Source organism: Strongylocentrotus purpuratus, unplaced genomic scaffold (assembly GCF_000002235.5).
Source record: "Strongylocentrotus purpuratus isolate Spur 01 unplaced genomic scaffold, Spur_5.0 spur5_scaffold_1, whole genome shotgun sequence".
NCBI classification, from domain to species: Eukaryota; Metazoa; Echinodermata; class Echinoidea; order Camarodonta; family Strongylocentrotidae; genus Strongylocentrotus; species Strongylocentrotus purpuratus.
In genome coordinates this window covers 18,301,261-18,328,981 of record NW_022145594.1, presented here as the reverse complement: position 1 = coordinate 18,328,981, position 27,721 = coordinate 18,301,261, and the positions used below count along the sequence as shown (strand labels likewise).

Below are 27,721 nucleotides of genomic sequence, written 5' to 3'. Positions count from 1 at the left end.
AGATTTGTAAGCCGTCATTTGCTGTGTTCTGTATTGTATTGTACATTGTATAGTGGATATATAGGATTAGTTCATTGATATAAAAAAAATTATTAAAAATGCTGTTAAAAGTATCTTTACATGCATCATTATTGTTATCTTTATCTTCATCTTCATCACCATCCTCATCTCAGAAGTCACAACCATCACTACATTGATCACCAAGGTGGTATCGAAATTTAATAACAATTTTACTTGAATGTTGGCAGTTATTTTTTGGACTTGTGATATCTAAAGTCCAAATACGTTTTCTTTTTCTTTTCTGTGATATTAATAAATTGCGTACCCTAACAACCGCATTCACAAACACACACATACTCACGCACACACACAATATATATATGTTCACTCTTGTAAACTCTCCATATTCATAATGATGCTTTTATTATAAATTTGATTTTATTCATCGTTGTTAGCTATTTCCACATTCGCCCTACATACACGTATTAAAACATAAAGCAACAGATAAATAGAAGAATTATGTGCAGTGTTGTATAATCCCGTTACATAATGTTTGAATGTTTGATAATGAAGAAGCCTACACCAGAATGTATATTGATCAAGCATTATAATGCACAAGATAAAGTATACATTGACAGATGATACAGAATGATATCAACGCTTACGAATAGGGGACAAAAGCTATCCTTAATAGCTAGACTAATATTGTACCCCAAAGGGTTATACTTGGGTGATTTCATGATAAAGGAGATGTGTGATTTTTTGAAAAGATTGGTCCGGCAGTGTATATCACACTATAGAAAGGGTGAAATTATTCGTTTTCATACGTTGTAGCAGAGTGCATATGAAAAGGCCCTGCATTAGGTCATCCGGCAAAGTAAATTCAATCATACATACGTTGGTATTTTATTTTTTTTTTATTTTTTTTTTTTACATGGGATAAATATGGGTAATGGGATTTCGATATAGATAGTCCAGCTGACCGAATACATGAAGCATCGGAAACTACAAAAAGAGTCAGTTTAAACGATGTGTTGTGCTGCACAAAGATGCAATCAGTTTAATTTCGGCCAATACAAGTAGTGGGTTATTGATGTAGACAAATGCTCATGTACCTGTTACAGTTCGTTTTATGTATGTTATTACCAAAGAAAAAACATGTCAGTCGATCATTCAATAGTGTCTGACAGTGAGGTCTAGAAGGTAAACGAGTTTCCTTGCATAATGTGATTACTAGTACACTAATAATATTTAAATTTCACAGATAGGACATACATGACATTTTCATAATTCCTGCAAAGTTCTACAGAATTTGATGCTGGCTGCAAAAGGGACATAGTATGTTTAATATGTAAAGTAATTGTGAGGAATGTCCAAGTGGTGCAGCTGACAACATTTGAAGTTTAAAACTGATTAGATTTTTCCTATGTGCAGCTTGCTCTTCCCCTCTCATCACCTAAGGGCCGCTTAATCCCGAGTCTACCCTACACCCAAAGGTAGCTCAAGCCCCTTCATCGTTCGACAAACGACCATTATTTATACAAGTTTTGGCTCTGTATTTAAACAGACAAACATGTACGTTCTTAGATACGTAGACAAGTTTCTAGCTTAAGTATAAACCTGGATTTAAAGGTAATACAAAGTTTTGGTATGGGGTCATGAATTTGGTTTAAATGAAAATATCTGAAGCATATGCGATCCTACAATATTCAGTGATCGTTGTTCCGGTTGAAATGGAGTCTAAAGTTATGAAATTGTAAATAATAAACTCTTTATGTTGTATAGCTCCCTCTCAAGGTCAATATATTAATGTAGCTAAAAAAACAATGTTTCTTGACTTAAATCGACCGATTGGCTATTCCCATTTGGAAATTATATATCACAACTGCATATTCTGAAATGTTCATGGTCGCAACTACCATAGTACGGCCGTAGGCGCTATTTGAAATTTATCAAAATTTACCGGGAGCACCGGTAAATTTTTATATTCAATTTTTCTCGAAAGCAGAAGTGTTTCAGGGGCTAAATTTTCTAGTGCTTATAATACATTCACAGGGGCATCCAAATATATCAAAATTGTAAAGAATCACTATCCACCCAATTTTCAAAATTTTCCAAAACTTTGTATTACCTTTAATAATTATTTATTTATGTATAAACTGTTTTATTTGTTAAGATACTGTATTTTTAAAGTACCAGACATGATTATCACTTTATGCTTTTTTCTGGTCCTTTTATTGGTTAGACATCTCGGTTAAAAAAGCATTTATTATTGTTATTATTGTTATATTAGTGTATTTGAACGTTTGGATATTAAAACCTCATTCAAAAAGTACGGTGAACCAAGCTGTTGTGAAAATGATACATGGGTATACATGAAGCTCCCTGTACACGCACCGAATATCCGTATTAAATAAAAATTTGGAGTGGAGTTTAAAAAAGATTATTATCATTATTATTATTGTTATTATTCAGTAAAGAAGACTTGCATTAAAAATGGGATCTACCCGTTTAGAAATTTGGATTATGTGAAAGAAAAGCCAGAACATTATGTTTAATTTACACAGGTAAATATAGCTTCATGCAAATGTATAATACATGTAATCCTGGGGTACACATGCCTAGACAGAGTTAGATGACTCTATAAAAAAATACCAAAGCATAATACATTTTACAAAACCTTTCTATTTTTTAAGTAATGTGGACACATGAATAATCCTGAATAACAGTAATTGATAAAATAAAATGGAAAATAAACCTATTTGACAGCTAAGCTTGCTGTGTGTAGGTTCACTTAATTATACGACTGACCTCAAATACAGATAAAAAATGACTAGACTAGACTGAGACCCCACAAAATGTAAATTGAATAGAGAGAGAAATATAAACACATGTAAGACCGAAATCGCAGAGTTTTTTTGTTATCTCCCTTCCTTTTTACCTTTATACGATGGAGCTAAAGCAATGAAGAATTTTAAGTTTCCCCCCCATACCTTCTTTCTCTTCCATTCCCATATAATTGCAAGGGAGCCATATGAAATACCACATATAAAATCAAAGTCACAATGAATGCATTTTCTTTCCCTTCCTTTCCTCCTGAATAAGAGTGAGCTGTAAGAATAATAACAAATACAAGATAGAAATTACAATATCTATATATACTTTTTTTTCCTTTCCTTTCTTTCTCACTCTTCTTTCTCACCTATATACATTGGAGTTGTAGAATATTACACATGGTTAAATAATGCCGACAAATTACAATATTTATAAATGCTTTTTTTTTTTCTTTCCCTTCTTTCCACAATTCAATTCAATTCAAGGTTTATTAAAAAACATGTGTCGCAGCCCAATGGCTGAACTGATCATGTGTACAATTAAACACTCATTGCATATTTCAAACATAAAATACAGTTACAATTGATTTGTCATTATTAAAATATATACAGTTGATATGATAAGATTGCTTGGGCAGCAAAAATAATTAAAACAGAATATAACATGAAGTCAGGAAAACGGAGAGAGACAAGATGAGAAGAAGTAAAAGAGGAAGTTGTAGAAAAGCTTGCGGTGTGTAGGCTCACTTAATTATACGACTGACCTCAAATACAGACAAAAAATGACTAGACTAGACTGAGACCCCACAAAATGTAAAACAACATATATGTTACGGACATATTGACAAGAGAGAGAAATATAAAACACATGAAAAACAGAAATTGCAGAGTTTGTTTCTCTCCCTTCCTTTTTATCTTGATACGAGGCAGCTAAAGCAATACAGAATATAAAGTTTTCCCCATAACTTCTTTCCCTTCCATTCCCATATAATTGCAAGGGAGCCATATGAAATAACACATATAAAATCAAAGTCACGATAAATGTATTTTCTTTCCCTTTTTTTCCACCCGAATAAGAGTGAGCTGTAAGAAAAATAACATGTACAAGATAGAAATTACAGTATCAATATATACTTTTTTTCCTTTCCTTTCTTTCCTACTCTTCTTTCTCACCTAAATACATTGGAGTTGTATAATATTACACATGGTAAAATAATGCCGACAAATTACAATATCTATATATGCTTTTTTTTATCTTCTTTTCCACAAGAACATGCTATATCGAATTTACAATTATAACAATTTTTCTTCTTTGCAATCTTTCTTTCTCTTCTTTCTCACCTCAATACATGGGAGTTGTATTACGCAACACATGGTAAAATAATGCCGACAAATGGAAGGAATCATGAGATATGGTATCTTAGAACACGTGTAGATATTGTAAAATATAATATTGGCGTGGAAAGAGAACAATTGTGATCAATAACAAACATAATACCTTTTTTCAAGGTTACAGAGACCAAGAACATGAATTGGAATGAAATGGGGGAAATGGGATAACAATTATAGTCAAGTTGTTAGAATTAATTTTTTTATCTTAGAACGTGTGTTTAAAAAAACGAGAAATTGTAAAATATTGTAACATATAACATAGGCGTACAAAGAGAACAATTGTGATCAATAACACATATAATGCCCTTTTTTCAAGGTTACAGAGACCAAGACAATAAATAGCAAACGAATTGTAGGAAAATGGGATAATAATTATACTCAAGTTGTTAGAATTAATTCATATGTCCAATAATACTAATTGTTTTGGTTTTTATTTTCGATCTTTTTCTTCAGATTAAGTGTAATGATATAAAAGATGAGAAACATTCTTACTTCACCATTCTGAGACAGCATTTATATTAATACATACTAAGAAGTTAAAAGATCAGAAAAGAAATAATACAACTCATATCCGAATATGATTACTTCCAATGGGAAATGTTGTGGTCTGGAGCATTTACAAAATGAAGTTTCGAATTGGAGTGAATAGCTCACTTAAATTCACATCAAAGATAGTTACCACTCACTACAAAAATGCATAGATTTAGGTTTTTCCCCAATGTTCCAGTTTTCGTCTCCAGATCAAATACCTTTGCGCGTGAAACTTCAATATGCGTGATCAGGTTTTGTTCGCATCGGAAGGTGTATGCGATCTCTGATAGACGACCATGCTCACTTGATCATCTTCGCCTGGATGTCCGTGCGAACGAACGGTGATCCACGGTCTAGATTTGTCGGCGTCCGCGGACTGCTGCGATGTGCTGGCTCGTCGAAGACGAGGAATCTCGAAAGCGCGAAGGACTCTGTTGCGGTCTTGCATCCCCATAAAACAAATTAAGTATACTTCAAGTATCAATTATAAGCCGTTTTATGAAGCATTAGTCACGTTTCGAAAAGAAATCAGTTTTTATCGAAGCTGAAAACTGAGTAAAATGCCCACAAACTTTGGCTTTAGTACTGAATAAATCAATCCAGCCTAGGTATCTACAAAATACATTCACCATGAATCATATCCAACAATTCCAAAGGACTATTACTTTCCAAATGACAGAATCTTTACTTGGCAAATTGACTGAGTGACAACTTTGGTGTCTGCCAACAGTTCCTCTTCGTTTTTATCACCGCCATTTTGAGCCTTGAGGATGTACTTTATCCTGTGTAGCACTTTCTGTCGAAGACGTTTGGGCTTGGCCAGTCGTGAGTGCGCGACCCACATGTGGAGATAATGCTCGAACGCGTCCTTCACAGAATGTCCGCAATCCTCGCAGACGTATATCTTTTCTCGCCGCTCCTTGAACGTGAAGGCGAGTGGCATCTCGTGTACTTTGTTGACGTGTGTCTCAAGGGAGCAGCGCTGAGTGAAAGAACGTGAACACTGGCTGCACTTGTAAGGTCCGACACCTGTGAAGACATTAAAGATAAAGGTGAGTTCTGGTAATGCAATTGCATTGTGAACGAAAAGGTGTGGAATGGATCAGAAAAAGTTGATCATGTAGCATGTAAGTATTGGTGTGTACTGCAAGGTTCTGTAGTCATCAAAATCATAATAAATTTGGCCCAGTCTTGGTAAAGTAACAAGCGCTGTACACAGAAAGATGTATATGGGACAACACAAATGGTGTCGGGCCTACTAACCTCGATTAACTTATCTTTCTATGCTCATTACTCAGCCAGTTTACAATTTCTATCAAAATGGTTCGGCAAATGACATTTATTTGCAATCTTGAACATTCAATGTAAGTTTCGTTTGACTCTGAGAGAATTCATTTTCTTCTTTTTTTACCAGAACTCAAGTTTATTTTTAATCACGTTAAATATATATAAGACCATTAGTATAACTTCGAGAAAGATTAAATTCGTAGTACAACAGAATCAGATCGATGTTACTGTAAAAATTCTTCTGATGACGCGATCTCCAAGCCGAAGATAGTATGTTCCCGAAATCGTACACCTAGAAATATGGCGCATTCCCAAATTCGTTCGAGTCTACGATATCTACGGCTTGCAGTAGGTATAGGAGATCGCATTGGAGAGATTCTTAAAATGAAATCGGTCAGATTCCGGACTAAATAATACTCTTGTCTGAAGAAGAGGCTACTTTCATCAATACAAGACAAGTTCATGTATTTACAAGAGAAGACAGCGTACATGATTACTAAGTTTTAAAATTATGTTAAAAAACACTGTGGCGAGTATAAGCCATTCGAAATCGCTAGGTATTGCAATTTTCAGTAAAAGAATGTTTCTATAATAGATAGGAGATTCGACAAATGATAAGCATTACTTAATAAAGATTAGAAAACACTGTTTAAGATGATTGTAGAGATCGTTTAGAACCTACAATGAATTTAAACTCTGGATACAATGGCAGTACAAGGTATTGAGTGGAACATTCATCGGTTCCTCTTGATTACTTGTGAGAAAAAGTGTTGAAATTAAGGTCTGGAAAGCTATCAATGATTGTGTGAAAGGATAGCAAAGTTCCAAAATATACTTCACAAGCAAAACATCGGTACTTATGGTGTGCCATATTCTGTTTAAAAGAACTTCTATCCGATTAAGCTACAGTCGTCCACAAAAGTTTAAAATTAGATTTTTAGAAATAAAGCTTTCGTACAAGCGAGATTTCCAAAATAACAAGATTTATACCTGTGTGTGTTCGGTAGTGCCTCTTCAGGTCAAACTTGTCATGAAATCCCTTTCCACAAAAGCCGCAGATATGTGGCTTTGTCTGGCTGTGGTCTGTAGTCATATGTTTGGTGTATGCTCTTTCCGTCGGGAAGATGCTAAGGCACTGGCTGCACCTGGGTTTGGGTTTTATACCATAAACTGGTGTAGGCTCTGCTGCTTCTGCAGTAGAGTATGGTGGTTTAGTGCTTGGCAGAGAGGTGGAGTCAGGAGTTGTAAGACCATTAGAAGGAAGTTTGTTTGGTGACATTGATTCTGTATCATACACTGCCGGAGTGTGCGTATCGTTAACGACGTTTGGTGTAGGTATGATCGATTCATCTTGTATACTTTTCAGTTGACACCCTTCTTGACATTTTGTAGGATTCTGCCCGGTTGGTACTGCCGACTCGAAAACTGTACTTGTGGGTACTTCTGATGTCACACACACTGGCACGGAACTTTGCGGGCCTCCTATGTTGGTAGGTCTTGATACGGGAGGTATCCAAACATCATTAGGTTGCATTAGATTGGTGGATGACGCTGTTGATCTTTGATGCATGAATTGTGGAAGCTCCCGAACCAAGCTGTTCTTACCGATAGACTGAGGTTGTAGAGTTGTCATATTGGTTGATAAAGCGTCTTGCGAAAAGACTCGTGAACGGGGTATGGACGTAGGATATAGATACTGTTGTCTCAAGTTGGTCTTGTTCGGGGACAGTACTCCTGGTGAAATAGATTGTGAAACCGTCGGTGGGAGACGCCAGGAAGATTGACATGTAGAGTCACTTGGAGTCTGGCAGGCACTTGCAGAACCTTGGGTTGTAAGCACCGGAGGTGTCCCGGGCCCTGAGCCGACACTACCTTCATTACTCCATCCTTCTTGGTATATGGGTGGCGGATGGCGACTTGAAGCAATACGTTTTTCTGATGGATGCAACTTGATCCCTCTATTACCGAAGGAGGCATCTTTCCCAGATGGTGGTAAGACGTTCAGAGTAGGACATACAGGTGTGTCTTTGTAAGGACCTGAAGACGTTTTTATATGATTTGCAACGGAACCATCTTGACATGAGTCTTTGCGATATTGATGATGTCTACTCGAAAGGAATGCTGAATCTCGGGTAACTCCTTGGTGATGGTTTGAGTTCTGAAGCTCCACGAGAAGATCTTTGATCAAGTCGCGTTTCATCATAGCTTCAGCGTAATAGGACTTCAACAAAGACATGCAAGTTGCCCGGCTTGGCTGCTTCCCTGTTTCATCCTGTATTATCTGACTGAGATCTTCCAGTGAAAATAATTTGTTACCAGTTGGCCCCTTAGAAAAGCGATGAAACTTCCGTGATCCTTCTTTTGGGGCACCCGAAGTAAGTGGCATGTGTTCTTCATGACGCCTTGGTGGGTAGCCTTCCCTGTGAACATCACCTATTTGGTCTGGTTGTGCATTTGTAGAAGAACAAGTGTTTTCAGTAGAGACATCTAGGGCATACTGATCCTTGGGTTCTGTATTAAACTTTTGGCCGATATTCCAATCGCGGGGGTTACGATAGAGGTCAGGTAGTGCATGATGCTTATACGTGCTAGGCGGTACAAATCTATCCTGTATGGTGTAGAAAGAAAGGGAAAGATATATGTACTATTGTTAGCGAATATTTGCTATTGTAAAGTTATATTATATGACGAACCATTCAAGGACTTTGGAAATCAGTTCATTTTATTCAAAACCACACAAATCATGATATAATCTGTTACATAAAAAAAGAGACTGGTAATAGTACATCAATCTACATATTCTAACTTGATTACATCATACATAAACTGAATGGTTTTAGGACCCCTTTAGAAGCTAAGCTTGTGAGCGGGGCCCATGATAGTCAACAAAATACATACATTTACAGTAAAAAGAATGTTACGTATGATTATACAATGGATGAAAATACTAAGCTACAGAATATAGAACATACAAATACTCTCTCACACACACACACACACACACACACGCGCGCGCGCGCGCGCCCATACACAGCAAACACACTGATGAGTAGGTCCTTAGTGGTCAAAAAGCATTTCAGAATAAGAAATTACTAAGATGCAAATAAAAACTATGTCAGTCTTTCAAGTATATACGTTTTAGATAACCTTCTAAACCTAGAAAGAGTTGTACTTTTTTATATCATCAGGCAGACTGTTCCATTCTTTAATGCAAGGGACCCATAATAATAATAATAATTGACCCATAGCATATTTTTAGAAAATAATGCATATCAATAGAAGGATGACGTTGCAAGATTTTCCACATGCCTTTTTGTACTCACTGCCACGCATTGACCTTTAAAGGTGCATTGCCTTGTGCTCGATACGTTGAAGCTGTGCCTGACTGGTTAGCAAAATACACAATGATAAACATTACAGGAGTGTTTCACCAAACCCTATACTTGGCCTCTTTTTGTAAAATAACTCTTCATTCGAACAAAAAAGCTTTTGACATCTATTTTGTTTGATTTTTGATTGATTTTATTTCTGCATATAAACAAGGTACATATACATACTGCTTATAAGTATCAGCTTGCATTGTGATTTAGATATACAGTAGGCTTACGGTTGCACCATGTGAGAGAGGTGGCGGATTGGGAGTCCTGAAAAAGAAAAGGACTGCACAATCCTCTCCCCTCGCTCTCTCTCTCTCTCTCTCTCTCACACACACACACACACACACACACACACACATGGTGCAACCGTTAGCCTACTGTATACATAGATATATTATTAAAAATTTATTTCATTCATGTAAGTTACGAATGACAGCTTTGTATTCAGCAATTAACATCACCAGCGATTCTACTGTATGTTTATAGTAGTTCCATTTCCTCAGGTAATTCAGACCCCTAGACCATTTGTTGCTTCTTTTGTTAAGAGGTGAAATGTTACGTGGGGGTACAATTAATGCTTAGAATTTAGAGAAAATTAAACGTGTAGTTAAAAAGTAGAATAGTTGATGATATATTCTGTATATACGGGTTTTTAACAGGTGAATAAATGAGGGGCCAAAATATATAGATTCCTTAAAAAATGAAGAAAATAAGAAGCCATGATTGGGTAGGATTGAAGTTTTTTCCCCAAAAGAAAGGATGGAACATTTGGCTATGCGATTTCCCCCAAGCTGCAGAACTTTAAATATGCCACTAAGGTTGATATAGGAAAGTGATAGCTGGCAGGTTTTAAAATGTAACTTGTAATGTTGGGTTTTTTATTATGTCTTTTTTTTAAAGAAAACTTTTAGATTTTGGTTAACAAATAAAACTGTCATGGTCAACTTTAGAGCTGAAATTCCTTACATTCCATGTCACACAAAAGAGAGAAACATTTGATTGTGGTCTAATTAAAATCGGAAGAAAATTAAGAACTAATCAATCTTTGAATATCGACCCATTAATTGGCAACTTGTTTAAAAAGTGTGATGTCAAAGGTAAACTCCTCACATTTCGTTCTGTAATCTTGCTATGTACTCGTTTTTGTTTTCTTTTTCCTCATAAAAATTCTCAATGCATTGCCATAATTTCATGAAAAGAAAAAATGTGTATGGAATTACATGGAATTTTAATATATTTGCCTATGTGAATGCCATCATATGATATTCCGAAAAAGGATATTTCTGATGAATTCAATTATGTATGAAAAGGTATTTTCATCATAATAACTGTTTTTATTGTTATCGTTATAATTGTTACATTATTATCATCATCATAATCATTGTTAATGCAACAGGTCAGGCTACATTCACATTCTTGTGGCAAATATTTTTTTGTAAAGAAATTTAGTTCTAAAAAATTACGAAGAAATCATCTCGTGTAGGAGCATAAAATTAGGCGAAATAACATCTAACCCCCAGAACACGATGTGTAGAAGCGTGCGAAAGTCAAATACTTGAGACACATTGTAATCAATGATAAAACAATGTACAAAACAGTTGGGTTAAATTTACCAAAAAATAGGTAAAAAGGGAAATAAGCATATTTGTTGGGTAAGATATTAAAATGACTCGGTAACATTGCATCAGATTCTGAAACAAAATCCTGGACGTAGCTCATGCTGCAATCGTAATTATAAACATTTAGGTCAGTCAGGAATCCCAGGACTTTCACAAGTAGATCGCCTGTCTGATTATCAAGATATTTATGATTAAAAATCGAAATTTCATTTTTAGATTTCCTAACGGTCCTTATATCACTACAGTTTATTGGAGAAAACGAGTATGGTTAACCCGGTCATTGAAAGATTTTTACTTTTTTGAGGCACTTCATGATCATTTTGAAACGCGATTATTTAGGGCTCTAAATGTTACACCATATCACAGACAATGATAACACGTAGGGCCATGCATCAGATTTAACATTGTTAAACGATGCCTTTAACCAATATTCGGTAACGGTAAACAACAAACAGGCATGCTCACCCTGTTTTTACTAAACGCTGGGTAACATTTTTTACCAAAGTCTTTTTAGTATAGCAATGGCACAAACTACACAATAGTGCCTTGATCGAGTTTTCGTTGGACTGGAGCAATACAATAAATCATGTTGGTATCATGAATAACAGTCATAAGTTTATGATCTTATGTGTCGTTTGGAACAAAACCTATTTTGTCTTACTTGTTTCTAATTTGCAATCAATTTAATTTGTTTTTGGCTGGAATTAACTTTAAGAGTAGACATGGTAGATTACCATACTACCTGTAATGTGATTGCATATGAAAAAAAGAAATATCTCAAAGTTTAAGTTTTTCTAGAACATATTGATTTCAATTAATTTCAATTAATTGCTGAAAATCCTATAAGTTGAAAGCAACGCGTAGAGATTGTCTGCGGTGTGGCATCCAAAAGATAGTACTCTTGCCCTTTATATCATGACTTGAAACTCTATAAATATGCATATATTGCCACGTACCCTCAGTCAGGGGCGGCGTTTTCTTTTCACGAAATGCGAGGAACGAGGGAGGAGTGACGTAATGAGCAAAAACGTTTTTGTTTTGGGGGAGAAAATATTCGCATCATCACCGCTCTTACATGTGATATGCAGGCCCCGTGGAACGTTTTTCAAAGTGGGAGTGAGGGGGGGGTTAAAGTGTTTGCGATCAGATAGAGCAAAGCAAGTGGGGCGTAAATTGGCAAAGCCCTGGCGGGGGTCAAGGGACGGAGCCCCATGAAGCTTAGGGTTTTTAGGCATTTAATAAGGTTCAGATGAGCATATTTTGATACCTTATTTGTGACACTTGCATGAAGGTCACTAATCGGAGTGGGGTCCAGGGGGCGAAGGCCTCAGAAGCTCAGTGGTTTTAGGCTGTACATTACGATCAGGTGTGCATTTTTCCAAAAATCGACTTATTATTTCTTTGTTTGTTGAAAGTTTCATTGAAATCGAATGATGGGAAGTGTGTTGTTGCTATGTTGTTGTTGACCAGACTATAATATGTTACGCATCATTAACTTTACACCTAATTATCTCAAAACTGGGTAATCCCATTGTTATAAAGTCCAATTAAGTTTTTGTTCATATTTCTGGATATAATTTATCAATTTTAATGTGTGACCCCTTAATGTAAAGCTTACTTAATGTAGATTCATATAATACTTAAAAACAGGAATAAATTTTTTGACCAACTGGACTCATTTCGTGGTGACAGGCCCCATTTGTAAATTAGTCAATCAAATTAGAAATAAACCACATTTGAATTTTATCGGGAGGGGGGGGGGGGGGTAACTGACCCAAGCCCGAGAGAGTGAGCTTAGCGAATGAGAGGGGTGAAGGTGACGAAAGTGACTACCCCCTCATGGGTTTCGAAGTTTCGTTGTATTAAACACATGTACTTTTTTCACACTTCACTTCTCTACAATTTTTACTTGTACTTTTTGAAAAATATTATGCAAGGGAGCATAGCTCCCGAGCCAGAAGATTTTTGCATTTTTATTTGTCTAAACGCTGCACTCTTGGGCCCTCCAAAGCCTAATAGTGTGTTGCAGTCTTTAGTCAGTATTTGCTGTACATTATTTTGTTGCACCTTTTCAAATTTCCCCCTACAAAAACCGAGGGGGGATGTGTCCCCCCGTCCCCCCCCCCCGGGATCGCCTTCCCTGCCCTCAGTACCTTTGTCATGTGTGATTGTATGTAGTATCAACATTTTTGTCTATGTGAACCATGCATTTCTGTTCCGACACAAAAAAATTGGTTTGTTTGATCAAAATATTCGCTTTACTGGTCCCAAACCCTGGAACAATTCAAATCGCTATACTAGAAGTTTAGAACATGATTATAATTTATATATATGTGTGTATTTATATATGTGTGTGTGCACAACATATTTCGTGGCATATGATATCTCCCTCTTTTTCAATTTTTGTTCTCTGTTCCTTTTCCATAAACCATTGGGTGTGCAGCTGCAGCCTATCACCAGCACAACGGATCCGGGGCTGAAAGCGCCAGTCGTCCTCGATCGATCGCGGAGCTACGGAAACTAACCCGCGAGCAGGCGGACGAACTGACGGATCCGCTAAAACTCGCACGGACCAGGACGACGAAGCAACTGGAGCGCGCCAAATCAGTGTCAGAGGTCGAACAGCTTGAAGGATTGTCCATGAATGATTTGTGGAAAGAAATCAACAATTGTCGGTATATTAGAAAGAAAAGTAGTGATTTGAATACAGACGATGGTCCAATATTATGAAGTATCTTTGTAAGCAATACCAGATTTTGTTCAACTCGTCATATTTAATAGACAAATCCGGCCGTCCATTAGACGGGCATGACCTACAATATGTTGAAACTTAAACCATTTTGTGTGTAATCTAACTCATTCTTCTGAAAACTATATGATTTCAAAATATTGAGAACTACTATTATTAATATAAACTAATCTTGTTATTGTTAATACGAGTATCATTACTGCTGTCGTTGTCGATGATTCTATTATCAGTGGCATAATGAGCAAAAATGTAAAGGCGGCTGAGGCAGTATTTTCTTTGGCTACATATGAAAACTTCCCATTTTTATAACGTCTTCGGTAAATTATATAATCAGACAATATTTTGCCGAATCGCGTAGCGTGACATTAGTTAAATACCTGTCCTTTTCAGGTCATGTTTTTTCCATGAATGTATTTTTTTTTTTGAGGGGGGGTTCATGGACAGGGTCATAGTTGTAAGCGGAAAATCTCGCCGAGAGGGCTGACGTTTCCTGATAAAATGTCACCTTCCTAATTTCTACATGTGAGTGAAAGAAGGAATGAGCAAAAAAAAAATTAGAGTGAAATTACAGTTTTGTGATAAATGTTCTACATTTAGTTTAAAGGGATGACTTAGTTCCAATAAAGATGGAAACCAAAATCGTATGTCGATTTGAAAGACCATTATGATAGTTTGGCTTGATTGGAGGTCATAACAACGTTTTTAATTGTGTCTTAATTGTTGTAAGAAAAGAAATCTATTCAGCCAAATGCAGAAATCCTTATTATGAAATGGAAAAATATAAAACAAAAACCAATCTTAAAGAAAATAATTATGTGAAAGAATTGTTTCATTTTATTTAATGTTTCTGAGTGCATAAGTTCAGATTCCATCTTTGTTTTTATTTTATAGAATTGGTTTACAAATTATATTTTATCAAGTTTATCTTATCTGATATGTCACTGTGCGGCCGAGGTTATGTTGTAATTTTTGTTATTGTTTTAATATTTATATGACAAGTCATGGAATACTACATGTTTCGATCTTTTGTGAAAATGATTATGTTGATAATTAGTAAAGGAACCCTGTGGAAAGGTAAATAGAAAAGAAAACACAAATTATAATATGTAGTAGAGATGTGTCCTGAAAAGTATTGCTGTTTAGAGTCCCTTATATTCGTAAAATTACTATAAATGGTTGAAAAATGGTTACAAAACATGTGTGTAGTTCCTTACACCCATTTCTGTGTGCGGTAGGAAAGACATTTAAGCAAGAATTATTCGATTTATTACCGTTTTATTCCATAACCTTCACAGTAATGACGGTCAACGCAAGGTTTTGTATACTCTACTCATAAAATAATTATTTAGAAATAAGGACAAAATCTAGAAAAATGTGTAGTTTGAGGAATGTCAACCCGCCCCTCCATCCAGCTCTCCGCCTCGTACGATTATAGACGGGAGCCTGCAATATGCAGTTCCAAATATCAATGTGATGTGACCATGTAGAAATGTATAGGAATATGATTATACATATTACAGCATCATTAGACGGACATATGTAGTTTTTAAAATGAATCGTAATGTAGACATGGTCATTAGCAGGACATCTTCGTGTCTTGTTAACGATTGGACAATAGAATTAGTGCCCTCTGCGTACGTTTGCAGGCAGAGGAAACTTAAAGGCCTCCAAAGAAATGAAAGTTTTAATCATTAGTCATTTATTTGATTAATTATATTTTTTAATCTGGGGATAGGGTTAGGGTTAGGGTAATAAACCAGTTTTGATGATGTCCGGTCAATGTACCATGTAGGGTTGTATATAGATGTCCTGATAATACAACATGTAGGGATATATATATATATATATATATATATATATATATATATATATATACATATATATGTATAATAGGTTATGACATTATTTATATAACCGTTCACTGTCAATATATTATGGCCGAGAGACATTTCGAACACATGTAGCAGTGAGTGGACAAATGTGAAAATGTGAAATTCTGTCAGGAGTGTATTAAATAAAAGATATGATTTGTATGTACATTGAAATCATTGTAAAGTGTTGATTGTGCGGGCCAAAACCCGTATTTGGAATTGAAACTAGGGGTCAAAGAGCCGATCGAATATTCATAAGAGGTCGCCCTCTTTCGTCATACCATAATCGTTCATCTCTCCTATTATTAGAATAATTTAGATAATTATTGCGGCGCTCTTTGATGTAAGTGTTGTGGCAGATACCCTCATCTTGCCCCCCCCCCCCCTTTCTCTCATTCTCTCTCTCTCTCTCTCTTCTTCCCCTCTCTACCATCAATCTCTCCTTCTCATCATATCATTCTCTATATTTCACCTATATATTGTCTTTGTATCAGTTTTTTCTCTCTACCATCTACCTCCCCTTCTTTCCCTTTCTCTCCCAATCCGTTTGTCTTTCTCTTGATATCATGTTCTATCTCTTCCAAATTATGCTGATTACATTCATGAAGTCATGTACGAACGTGTAACTAGATGGGATGGGGGCGGGATTCGAGGTTTAGAACACTTTTCCGCTGGTCTGATATAATTACATGCATAGAGAGCAGATATCCTGTAAGGAAGAGATTGTACAAAAATTACCACAGACAATTTTGTATAGAATTTGATGAAGGCATCAAGAAATAAGCCTTCATGTTTTAATGTCAACAGTAGATGACATGACTAGATTTTTTTAATCTCCATGGCTCTAGTAGAGGCCTATAGAATTGGGGAGTAGTAATGCTAATGTCATCTGATTAGTTTTCTCTTTTTTACTATCTGCTCCCCTCCCCCCCCCCCCTCCCATTGTATTAATGTTCCTATTTCCGGGTAAAATAATGTCCTAAATTTTCCTGGCTTTAAGAAGGAAATCCCCCTCATTCCATAACTATCTTTTGTAAGTTCGTTACAAAAAGTAAACACTGCTTGTTTTCCATTTCTCGTATTTCTAAACACTTTCTTTCTTAAATTTTCAGGTTTTCACTTTCTCTTCAAGTTCTTACATTAATCGACAAAAAGAGGGAACCTGGGGAATGTTTCATAAAGCCTGTCAACAATAACAAGTTAGAAAAAACTGTTATAAGTTACTGAAATCGTGGCATTTGACTATCCGAGAGCAAGTTTGTCATCGGAATTTAGCATTTGTTATTGATCAAACGTTGTATGAAACAGGGCAGAGGTCATTTACTTAGATAGTGTTAAGAGTGCCGAAGCTGTAACATCCTAAAAATCTATTTTAAAAAATATCTATTAGAAATTCTCAAATTTGTCTTCGTTTTCCAAAAGAGCATCAAAAATAATGTCCGAATGTAGAAAACCAATCGAATATGTTAAGTATTGGCTGAGATATGACCATCTGAATAAATATATGTCCTATAGGAACTTAGTGTTATAGTGCTCTGGTTCCTTATGTTATGAACTAGAGCACTATAACACGGATTCCCGTAGGACATATATTTATTCAGATGATCATATCTCAGCCAATACTTAATATATTCAATTGGGTTTTCGACATTCGGACACTATTTTTGATGCTCTTTCGGAAAATGGAGAAAAAATTGAGAAATTCTAAAAATAGATTTTTGATGACGTCACACTTCACCACTCTATAAAATGCTGATTATTATGTTTAGAAACGCTCAAATTAGACTGAGACATCACATCCTTCTCCTTTCTCGCTCCGAACATCCATAGTTGTGACCTTTTCGTCTGAATTGTGAGAAACGCAGGTACACATTAATTTCGCTGTAAATCTATATTATTTTCATTTGACAGAGCGTTTTACACTGAAAAGGTGAACTATCATACAACAATGTAAAAGTATGTGTGAAGTATTACAAATTTTATTGAAAACATGCAAAACAATTGTTATGACTGGCAAAATTTACAGAAATCTACTATATACATGTATAAAGCATTCATGTTCGACATTTTCGTTGGCGGAAATTTATATATTTTCAGAGATCAGTATTCTTGAGGGAATCTTATTGACACTGAGAGTTTTAAGACACAATTTTGTAAAAACAGCCGATAACACAATGAGAAAAACCCTTAAGTTTTACATCGAATCGTCAATATAACTCCTCATGTTATGTTCCAAACCATAGTCTACAGAAAAAGTCGTCGTTAAAGAGGTTTCATGGAATTTGGGGTATTATCTTGAAGAGATTCTCTTCTTCACAAATATGTACAATTACACTTACACTTACCGGTGTACACTAAATGATCCGACTGCGATCAGATTCTTGAAGCAATGACAAATATTTATATAGTTATGAAATTTAAACAAAGAACGTTTTGCTGATTTACATTGCAGTGCCTCTTAGCCTATTAGCCACAATTAATTCTGAATCGACTTCAAATCGTAGACAATCGTATTACTGGTATGACGTCACTAAGATTCTGAGCCGATTTACCTTTTTCTCTACATTACATGGATAAACAGAGCCTCAATCATCAAGATTTTTCGTGTTGGAATGTTCATATAAAATGCTGTTGTACATTTTTCCTAAGTCGGATCGCATCAGATCGTGTAATGTGCGCTTAGCCTTAGAGAAATATAGAAATAGTTAAAGATAAAGTTGGGTTCTGGTCATGCGATTGTATTGTGAAAGAAACGATGTGGAATCAATCAGATATAGTTGGGCATGTAGCATATAAGTATTGGTGTGTACTGCAAGTGCAATTGATAAGAAATTTCGCCCAGTCTCGGTAAAAGTAACAAGCAATGTACACAAAAAGATGTATATGGGACTACACAAACATGTGGCATAAAAATGAGGCACACATTTATAAGCCGTTCAATTACATTTAGAATAGGAAGGCATTTGAAGAGCCATGCTCTTCAGGGGAAAAAAATCTGTGATTCTCTTCCATACTTGCATATAAATAACAATGAAAACGCTCACAAATTATTGTTCACCTCTCCCCAGAACTCAACCTTCTCTTTCAATGCATGGAAAGAAACTGTCGATACAAGTACTATAGCGATTTGCATCCAACCATGTGATAAAGCCACCATACCACGAGAACACACGTTAAGTCGACATGATTGCAAACTGGCTTACCGATTTTCTAACATATTGTAATTCCATGTATACCTTTAACAGAAACAACATCAATACAACAATGATAATGGTGATGATGGTGATGATGTTGGCGATGATAACAATAAAATAGTACTAATGACAATGATGTTATTAATGGATAAAGATGATAATGATACTGATGATAGTGACTATTAATATCAAGAAAACAATATGATGATACTAGTATAATAGTAACAATATAAGTAGGGTGATTATACTACTAATAATACTACTACGACTACTAATATTACTACCACTACTCCTAATTACTACTACTTCTATTACTGCTGTTGCTGTTGCTATTACTACTACTACTACTACTACTACTACTACTACTACTCCTCCTCCTAGCACTATAACTTTTAATACTGCTGCTACTACTACTACTACTACTACTGCTGCTGCTGCTGCTACTACTTCTACAGCTACTACTACTACTATTACCACTATCATTACTGATTACCATCGCACATATCTCTATATTCCTACATGACTGCTACTCGTTTGGGATCAAGTCATTGGTCCTTAGATTAATTGTCAGATTTTTGGTCAATTCATCCCAGAAATATTCTTGTCCTCTCACGTTCTCAGTCCAGTGAACATGGGGTCTGCCATCACTGAGGTACAACCTCGCCAGGAATGGCATTTCATCATCTGGGATGTCTTCAAGGAAGACCACGACTACGAATTCAGTCAGAGTGTCACTTACGTGGTCCATGGCCGTACGGAACTTGAGTATGAACCAGTGGTCGTGCACAGCAGCTCTGCTAAGCAATATGATAGTCTTGTAACTATGGCTCACCACGTAATCGACGGAATCTAAGTAATGCATACCCAACACAAGGTCTTCGTCACCAAAGACGTTCCTCTGAAACTGTGGAAGCCGTTCTTCGAGAGCCGGTCGGAGCTGTTCGCGAATCCATTCTTCGTCATCGTCGTAGAAAATGATGTTCACGTCAAACTCGTAGTCATTGTGGTCTCGGATGTCCCGCATCTCGTTATAGCCCACAGCGGCCAGTTTGAAGAGAAAGAGTTTGTACCTCAACTGCCATCGGTAGTAATACAACAGCACGCTGATTACAACCAAGCTAATAGAGGCAAGGGGAATCAGAAAGAATAGACCATTGTTTATTATACAGAGTTTATTTGGATCAAAATCAAGCAGGGGTTTCTCACGAAGAGGCTCCAGAGATGCTGACGAACAAATAGTATTCTCTTTGTCTATCAGGAGTAAAGGTTCATGTAACCAACCAATAAGCCATTTTAGATCACAGTTACAATTGATTGGATTCCTTGATAGATCAAGTGATGAAATGGAGGAAAAGATCGGCTTGAAAGTGCTTTCATTAAGGCGCGTTAATCTGTTGTTGGCCAAGGAAAGATTTGTGAGCTTCCCGTTATTTGAGAACATTTGCTCCTCCAAGTATGAGATAAGGTTTCCTTCAAAGTTGATACTTTTTATTTGACCCAACCCCGACAATACATCAACGTGGGTATGCTTGATGTTGTTTCCTTCCAAACTCAACATCTGAAGCGATTCTAACCCCGAGAAGACAAGAGGATGTAGATATGCAATATCGCAGTAGTCTAGATAAAGCTCTTGTAAAACAGAGAGTTGCTGAAATATCCCTTGCGGTAATTCATGAAACAAAATCAGGTTAGGGTTACTTCTCAAGTTCAAATGGTTAAGATCCAAAAGTCCATCGAAAAGAGACGCGTTTCTATCTTCATTCCATATGTCAAAAAATAACAGATTAGAGTCTTCCATGTGTAAACTAACGAGGGATTGTAAATGTTGAAAGGATTTTCCTGGTCTCAAAGGAGGCCTGGATGAACAAATAGAGTTTAGGGAAAGTGACCTTAATATCGGGGTGTTCAATTCCAAATCAAATATACAACTTCCGCTCAAATCAATCGTTTGAATATTGTCAAGGCCTAAAAAGGCCGTCAGCAGAAAGACAGAAAGGTATTCGTTCGAGCTCATGTCTAAGAAAGTTAAATTTCCTAACCCGCGAAATGCAGATGTAGATATTTCTGCAAACAGATTACCTGATAAGTCCAACTTCGATAAGTCCACTGTCCAAGTCTGATCGTGAGGATTTATTTTTCTTACTCGGTTGTTGTTGATTGTCAGTACCTTTAATGAATTCATGCCCTCGAAAAAGTCTGGTTGAATTTCGTCTATGGGGAGTTTGTTATTACTGAAACTGAATTGTTTGAGTTTTGTCAAATTGGAGAAGACTAGAGGATGAAGGCTATGGAGGTCGCTCCTAATGAAAACCAGAACAGAGAGAGAAGAATTGCGCAGTGGATCAAATAAGCCTTTGGGAAATGCACCAACAGAACTGTCCTCGATTCTAAGCCGTTCGATGTCTGATTTTGATATTCCGAGGATGATGTTCGCCAACACCTCGTAGCTCAAAGTATATCGATATTCACCTAGTTTCAAAAAGCGAACATGTAGTGATGCGATCACATCAGGGTCTACTGATTGAATAGGGTTTCTTGTAAGATCTAGAGTGTCAGTGTGGCACACAAAGGTGAAATCTCTCGCCGTAAGGTGTCGTAGTCGATTACCAGCCATGTTTACATCGTCGGCCATGCCACAAGAACTTATATTGATAGAGGTGAGCTGGTTGGAGGACAGAACTACAGTATCTAGATGTGGACTCCATTTTAGAGTGTCATTGGGGAGCGACTTCAAGTTTGTTGACGATAAATCGAGAATCGAGAGCTGTGAAGACATCATGAAGACGCCTGTTGCTGGAAGCACAAGACGCGGGTTTTTTGATAGAGACAGATACATTAAGCCCTTGAGGGGGTGAAAAGCGGCGGATTCTATGGCTCTTACATCGTTCAAAGAAATGTCCAAGGAGTTGATTAGAGGGTATACTTCAAACGAGGAATTCAAGAGTTTGGTGATGCTGTTCAAAAACAAGTCAAGGTCCTCGGTATCCTCAGAAAGATTCTGGGGAACAGTATCCAGGCCTTTATTGCGGCAAGAAGCCGTTTTCAGTTCAAGGTTCTGATCACATCCATGGAAAGATTTATCCATGTCCAGGGTTAAGAATGTCATCGCCGAATCTTTATCGTGTCGATGTAAAGATTGAAAGGACGAGCTGACGAGGAGACAAGCGACGAGCAACGGGTACAAGATTGAGCCGTTTGCCATGACGTCAATATATCACCTCTGAAAAAGTAAAGTAGACCTTTGTCTAATGATAATATATCGCTCTTGAATATCATATGCTAACACAAGCTCATAGAATGATGCATTAACAAATTTGTATCCTTTGCTGCAGACGGTCAGCCTCAAAGTAAGCGCTCCGAATTTTGCTTTCCTTCAAAAAATTGTGGTTATCATATTCTAAATTAGTAACCAAAACTAAAATAAAGTTTTGGGAAACAATTATGAATGTGTTCAGACGAAACCAAAATTCATATTGCATTTTTGGATGAACATTTAAACATTTACAAGTGATTAAATGACACGCAAAAAACTAAATAAGAAATGTTAACGGTTATACTTGAAAATTGATTTCAAGTGGTAGTTAACACCGACATTAGATATAATAGGCCTACTACTGTGCGGTTTCTGTTTAATGAGTTTCAGGTTTTAATTGCCAACTACAGTGTGAGTCAAAAAATAAGTTTACACCTAGAAAATTGCTAATTATTTTTAAAAAATCATCCATGATTAGTAAATTATTATACATCTTATGAAAGACTGTTTTATCCCAAATCATTCGGCATCATTTTTGTGTGGTATGTGTACACGCTTAGATGAACAGGAGATGTATAATAATTTACTGTTCATAGATGATTTTTTTTTTTTTTTAATAATTAGCAATTTTGTAGGTGTAATCCCTTTTTTTACTCACAATGTAGTCGGCAATTAAAACCTGAAACTCATTTGACAGAAATCGCACAGAAATTGATATCAAATGGTAATTGACACCGACATTAGATATTTATAATGGGCCTACTAGTCGGCAATTAAAACCTGAAACTCTTTAAACAGAAATCGTACAGAAATATTAATATTATGACACCCTGTTTCTGTTTCCATTTATGTTGAAGTGCTATATTGAAATACAAGATGTCTAAAAGTCTCGAATAATTATTAACGAAATTAACACGAACATTTCTGAGGTAGGCGTTCTCGTCTTACGCTCGTATGACCTAGTGTCCCTTTATACACTAGTATGACCTAACCGATCTTGCCGATGTAGGTTAAGAAAGAATATAATTGTGACAATGTTGTGATATGGTGGGGGAAATATCCAAACATGTTATCGGATAACTATGTCTATCAATTATCCCCCAAAACAAAAAAAATAATAATATTAACAAATTATTTATAAAAAAAAATAATAATAATAATAATAAATCCACGCTTTATTTATGGTAAATAGTTAAAGCGGCAATGAAATACTTTACAGAAAATCATAATGCAAGAAATCCCCTCGTTCCATTTAAAACGCTAGTACGATGCTACGATACTGTAACTATAAAACTCTAAAAACTACACAGGTTACCCTGCTTGTGCAAATTCTTGATCTGCCAAAAGTGAAGTTTTAATGAGTAATGTTCATCACAGAAATTAATCATATACACAATTGATGTAAGACATCATAATGACAGAGCTGAGACTAATATGCAAGTTAATCAGAAGGTTTCTCATGGCCAAGGTCGAAATGACATCATCTTGAGTATAAGAATTTTAGAAGGACTACCCTGCCCAATGAGTCTGTGCTTGGTAGCTAGCACCTGCGCTCTAGGCTTGTTGTAGTATGGACTTTTCGATTTGCACGTTCACTAATGGACTGCTACGACTGCGGTCATTTGTGAAGCAGGGTTGCATGCGAACTGCTTTGACAAATGACCTCATACGTTGCAGTATACTCGTGAATGTGCAAATCGAAAGGTCCCTAGCTATTGTCTAGTGCTCCGTGTGATCACGGATCAAGCGTCTTCTATAAAGCTATAGACGGCGAGGGACGTCCTCTGACTCGTTGTCTAAATGATCACGTGGTTAATCTGGCATTGAGGGTAGGCAACCTACGATATACGGTGGTTTACAATGTTAGGTGTAAGTCATTCTCCGACTAAATATTCGGTGTGAGAGCCAACTTACGACAAAGGATATGAATAGGTACAGCCTATAAATAATGCATCCCATGAAAACCAAAGACGTCTATGAATTACATGTCCTGCTATAATTGTATCATATTGAATTGCATTGTTTTGTATTGCAATGATGAAGATGATAATGATAATAATAATAACTATGATAATGAGAATTAGAATGAGAATGAGAATGATAATAATACAAATATGAATTATAATGCTATTAAGAATAATGATAACAAATGAGATTTGTAAGCCGTCATTTGCTGTGTTCTGTATTGTATTGTACATTGTATAGTGGATAGGATTAGTTCATTGATATAAAAAAAATCTTTAAAAATGCTGTTAAAAGTATCTTCACATGCATCATTATTGTCATCTTTATCTTCATCTTTGTCATCATCCCCATCTTATCAGTCATAACCCTCACTACATTAATCATCAAGGTGGTATAGAAATTTAAAGCAATTTTACTTGAATGTTTGCAGTTATGTTTTGGACTTGTAATATCTAAGGTCCAAATATGTTTTCTTTTCTGTGATATTTACACATTTGCACCCTAACAACCGCAATCACACACACACACACACACACACACATACTCGCGCGCGCAGGAAAACGTGGACCTGCCATTCTTTCTGTCAAACCGTGGACTTCTTTATTTCAGGGGGTATTATCATAATGTTGACTACACATGATCAGTAGATGTTTCTCATTTAAAAACTTCATTTGAAAAAAAGAAGTTCCTTCTAAATCTCTTTCGAATTTTCCAAAATTTCAACAGTACAATTGTGGACTTTAATGTAACCTAGGGCTCAATGTGGTGAACTGTGGACTTGAGATAACGCTTGACCCCTACATGAAAACGCGGACCTGCTCTCTTATTCCTGTCAAAACGTGGACATCTATATTTCAGGGTGTATTTTGATAATGTTGACTTGGAAATGACTAGTACAAATTTCTCATTTAAAAACTTCATTTGGAAAAAAAAGAAATTCCTTTTAGTAACATGTTTAAATCTCTTTCCGATTTCAATAGTACAAAATTAATGTGGACTTTAATGTAACCGAGGACTCGATGTGGTGAACCAGGCACGGATCCAGGATTTCTTAGGGGGGGGGGCCCAAATTTGAAATTATGCGAGCCAAATATTGGTACGTAATGGTGACTAGCAATGACGTAATGGGGGGGGGGGGGGTGCAGGAAGGGGCGATTTTCCCCTCCCTCCTCCGCAAAGCGCCGAAGCTTTGACGTTTCATTAAATTATTAGAGAAAGAAGACGATCCGTTGTACCGCTCTCGAAAATAATCCTCGTCTGAATACAGTTTTCCCCCTCCTGCGCGAAGCGCGGAAGCTTTTACGTTTCATTAGATCATTAGAGAAAGAAGACAATTCGTTGTACCGTTCTCGACTCCTAATCCTCGTCTGAATTCAGTTCCCCCCCCCCCCTCCTCCCGCGCGAAGCGCGGAAGCTTTTACCTTTCATTAAATCATTAGGGAAAGAAGGCGATTCATTGTACCGTTCTCGACTCTTAATCCTCGTCTGAATTCAGTTAACCCCTCTCCCGCGCGAAGCGCGGAAGCTTTTACGTTTAATTAAATTATTAGAGAAACAAGACGATTCGTATTACCATTCTTGACTCTTAATCCTTGTCTGAATTCAGTCTCCCCCCTCCTGCGCGAAGTAGGGAAGCTTTGACGTTTCATTAAATTATTAGAGAAAGAAGACGATTCGTTGTACCATTCTCGACAATAATCCTCGTCTGATTTCAGTTCCCCCCCCCCCCTGCCGCGTGAGGCGCGGAAGTTTTTACCTTTCATTAAATCATTAGGGAAAGAAGGCGATTCATCGTACCGTTCTCGACTCTTAATCCTCGTCTGAATTCAGTTTACCCCCCCCCCCCCTCCCGTGCGAAGCACGGAAGCTTTTACGTTTCATTAAATTATTAGAGAAACAAGACGATTCGTATTACCATTCTTGACTCTTAATCCTTGTCTGAATTCAGTCTCCCCCTCCTGCGCGAAGCAGGGAAGCTTTGACGTTTCATTAAATTATTAGAGAAAGAAGGCGATTCATTGTACCGTTCTCGACTCTTAATCCTTGTCTGAATTCAGTCTCCCCCCTCCTGCGCGAAGCACGGAAGCTTTGACGTTTCATTAAATTATTAGAGAAAGGAGACGATTCGTTGTACCGTTCTCGACTCTCAATCCTCGTCTGAATTCTGTTCACCCCCCCCCCCCCCCTCCCGCGCGAAAGCTTTGACGTTTCATTAAAATTATTTAAGAAAGAAGATGATTCGCTGTACCGTTCTCTTCTCTTAATCCTTGTCTCAATTCAGTCCCACCCCCTCCTGCGCGAAGCGCGGAAGCTTTGACATTTCATTAAATTATTAGAGAAAGAAGACGATTCGTTGTACCGTTTTCGACTCTTAATCCTTGTCTGATTTTCAAAACTGTTTTATTGTCTGCTTCTTTTTCTGCCTACGTCCTCTTCCTTTTCTCTCCTCCCTTTTTTGGCCAGCGTTTTTTTTGGGGGGGCCGCCCCCACAACCCCCTGGCTACGCGCCTGCGGTCAGATGAACATATTTTGCTACTTTGTCCGCCCCCGGAAACTCAGGGGTTTAAGGCAATACATTACACACAGATAAGCATTCAGGGGCCCGCCTTAGGGCCCCTGGTGGGGTCGAGGGTGCGAACACCCCGGAATATCAGGGGTTTTAGGCATTTGATTACGGTCAGACGAGCATATTTTGTATCAAGTACCTTATTTGTGACACTGGCAGAACACTGATTGGCGTGAGGTCCAGCGGGCGGATCTCCAGAAGCTCAAGGGTTTTAGGCACTAACTTACGGTCAGATGAGTATCAAGGGGCCCATCTTAGGGCCCTTGGTTTGGTCCCGGGGGCAGAGCCCCCTGAAGCTTATGGGTTTTAGGCGTTTAATTACGGTCACATGAGCATTTTTTAATACCGTATTTTGTTGTGACACTGGCAGTTAACTATTCTTTCTAGTAGAGGTGTTGTGGTCGAGTGGATACGTCGCCGGACTGTCGATCACAAGGCCCGCGGTTCGAGTCCCGCCGCTGCACTTATGTCCTTTGGCAAGACATTGGTCTACATTTGCCACACTCCACCCAAGTGAAGTAAAATGTACCTGGTAGGAATTTATTCCTTGAAACGCAGCGCGCGTAACAGCTGCACTGCTAAAGCCAGGGTAATTATGCTGCATTATTGTAGAGCGCTTAGAGACTTCTGACAAAGTAAGTGTTAGGCGCTATATAAGCACTGTAATTATTATTATTTCTTTCTTGCTCTCTTTCTTTCTATTTCTTTTTAATATTCTTTTTCAAAAAAGTGGGGAGGGGGGGGGGGGGGAGCTGGAGGCTCCCGAGCCCTGACATGTAGGCATCTCAAGAAGCATATTTCTTGCCTGGCTGTAAATTTAGGAGTTTGTCATTTTACAACAAGCGCATAAAAAGTATAATTTACTAAAAAATGAGGAAAAATCTCTGAAAATTATGTAATTTCAGCATTATGTGTAAACCACCGTTATGGAATTAGAAATAAACTACGTTAACATTTGATTTCCCCCGAGCCCCCTCAGTACGCCAGTGCCCCCCCCCCCTCCCCCTCCCCCCCCCCCCTCTGATCTACACTTTGTTGGCGGAAAAATCGCAACTGATCTCCCTTACCTTTCTTCTTTCTCTT

General features: G+C 37.1%; 1 protein-coding gene across 1 annotated transcript; it reads right to left on the bottom strand.

The window, feature by feature from the left end:
- Nucleotides 1-5,004: 5,004 nt before the first annotated feature.
- On the bottom strand, nucleotides 5,005-7,323 carry LOC105443297 (transcription factor Ovo-like 2). Its single transcript, XM_030978572.1, has 3 exons — nucleotides 7,035-7,323; nucleotides 5,508-5,786; nucleotides 5,005-5,198 (listed from the first exon to the last, which is right to left on the bottom strand). Exons 1-3 carry the CDS (start codon nucleotides 7,321-7,323, stop codon nucleotides 5,005-5,007), a joined length of 762 nt encoding a protein of 253 aa, XP_030834432.1.
- Between the last annotated feature and the right edge of the window lie 20,398 nt (nucleotides 7,324-27,721).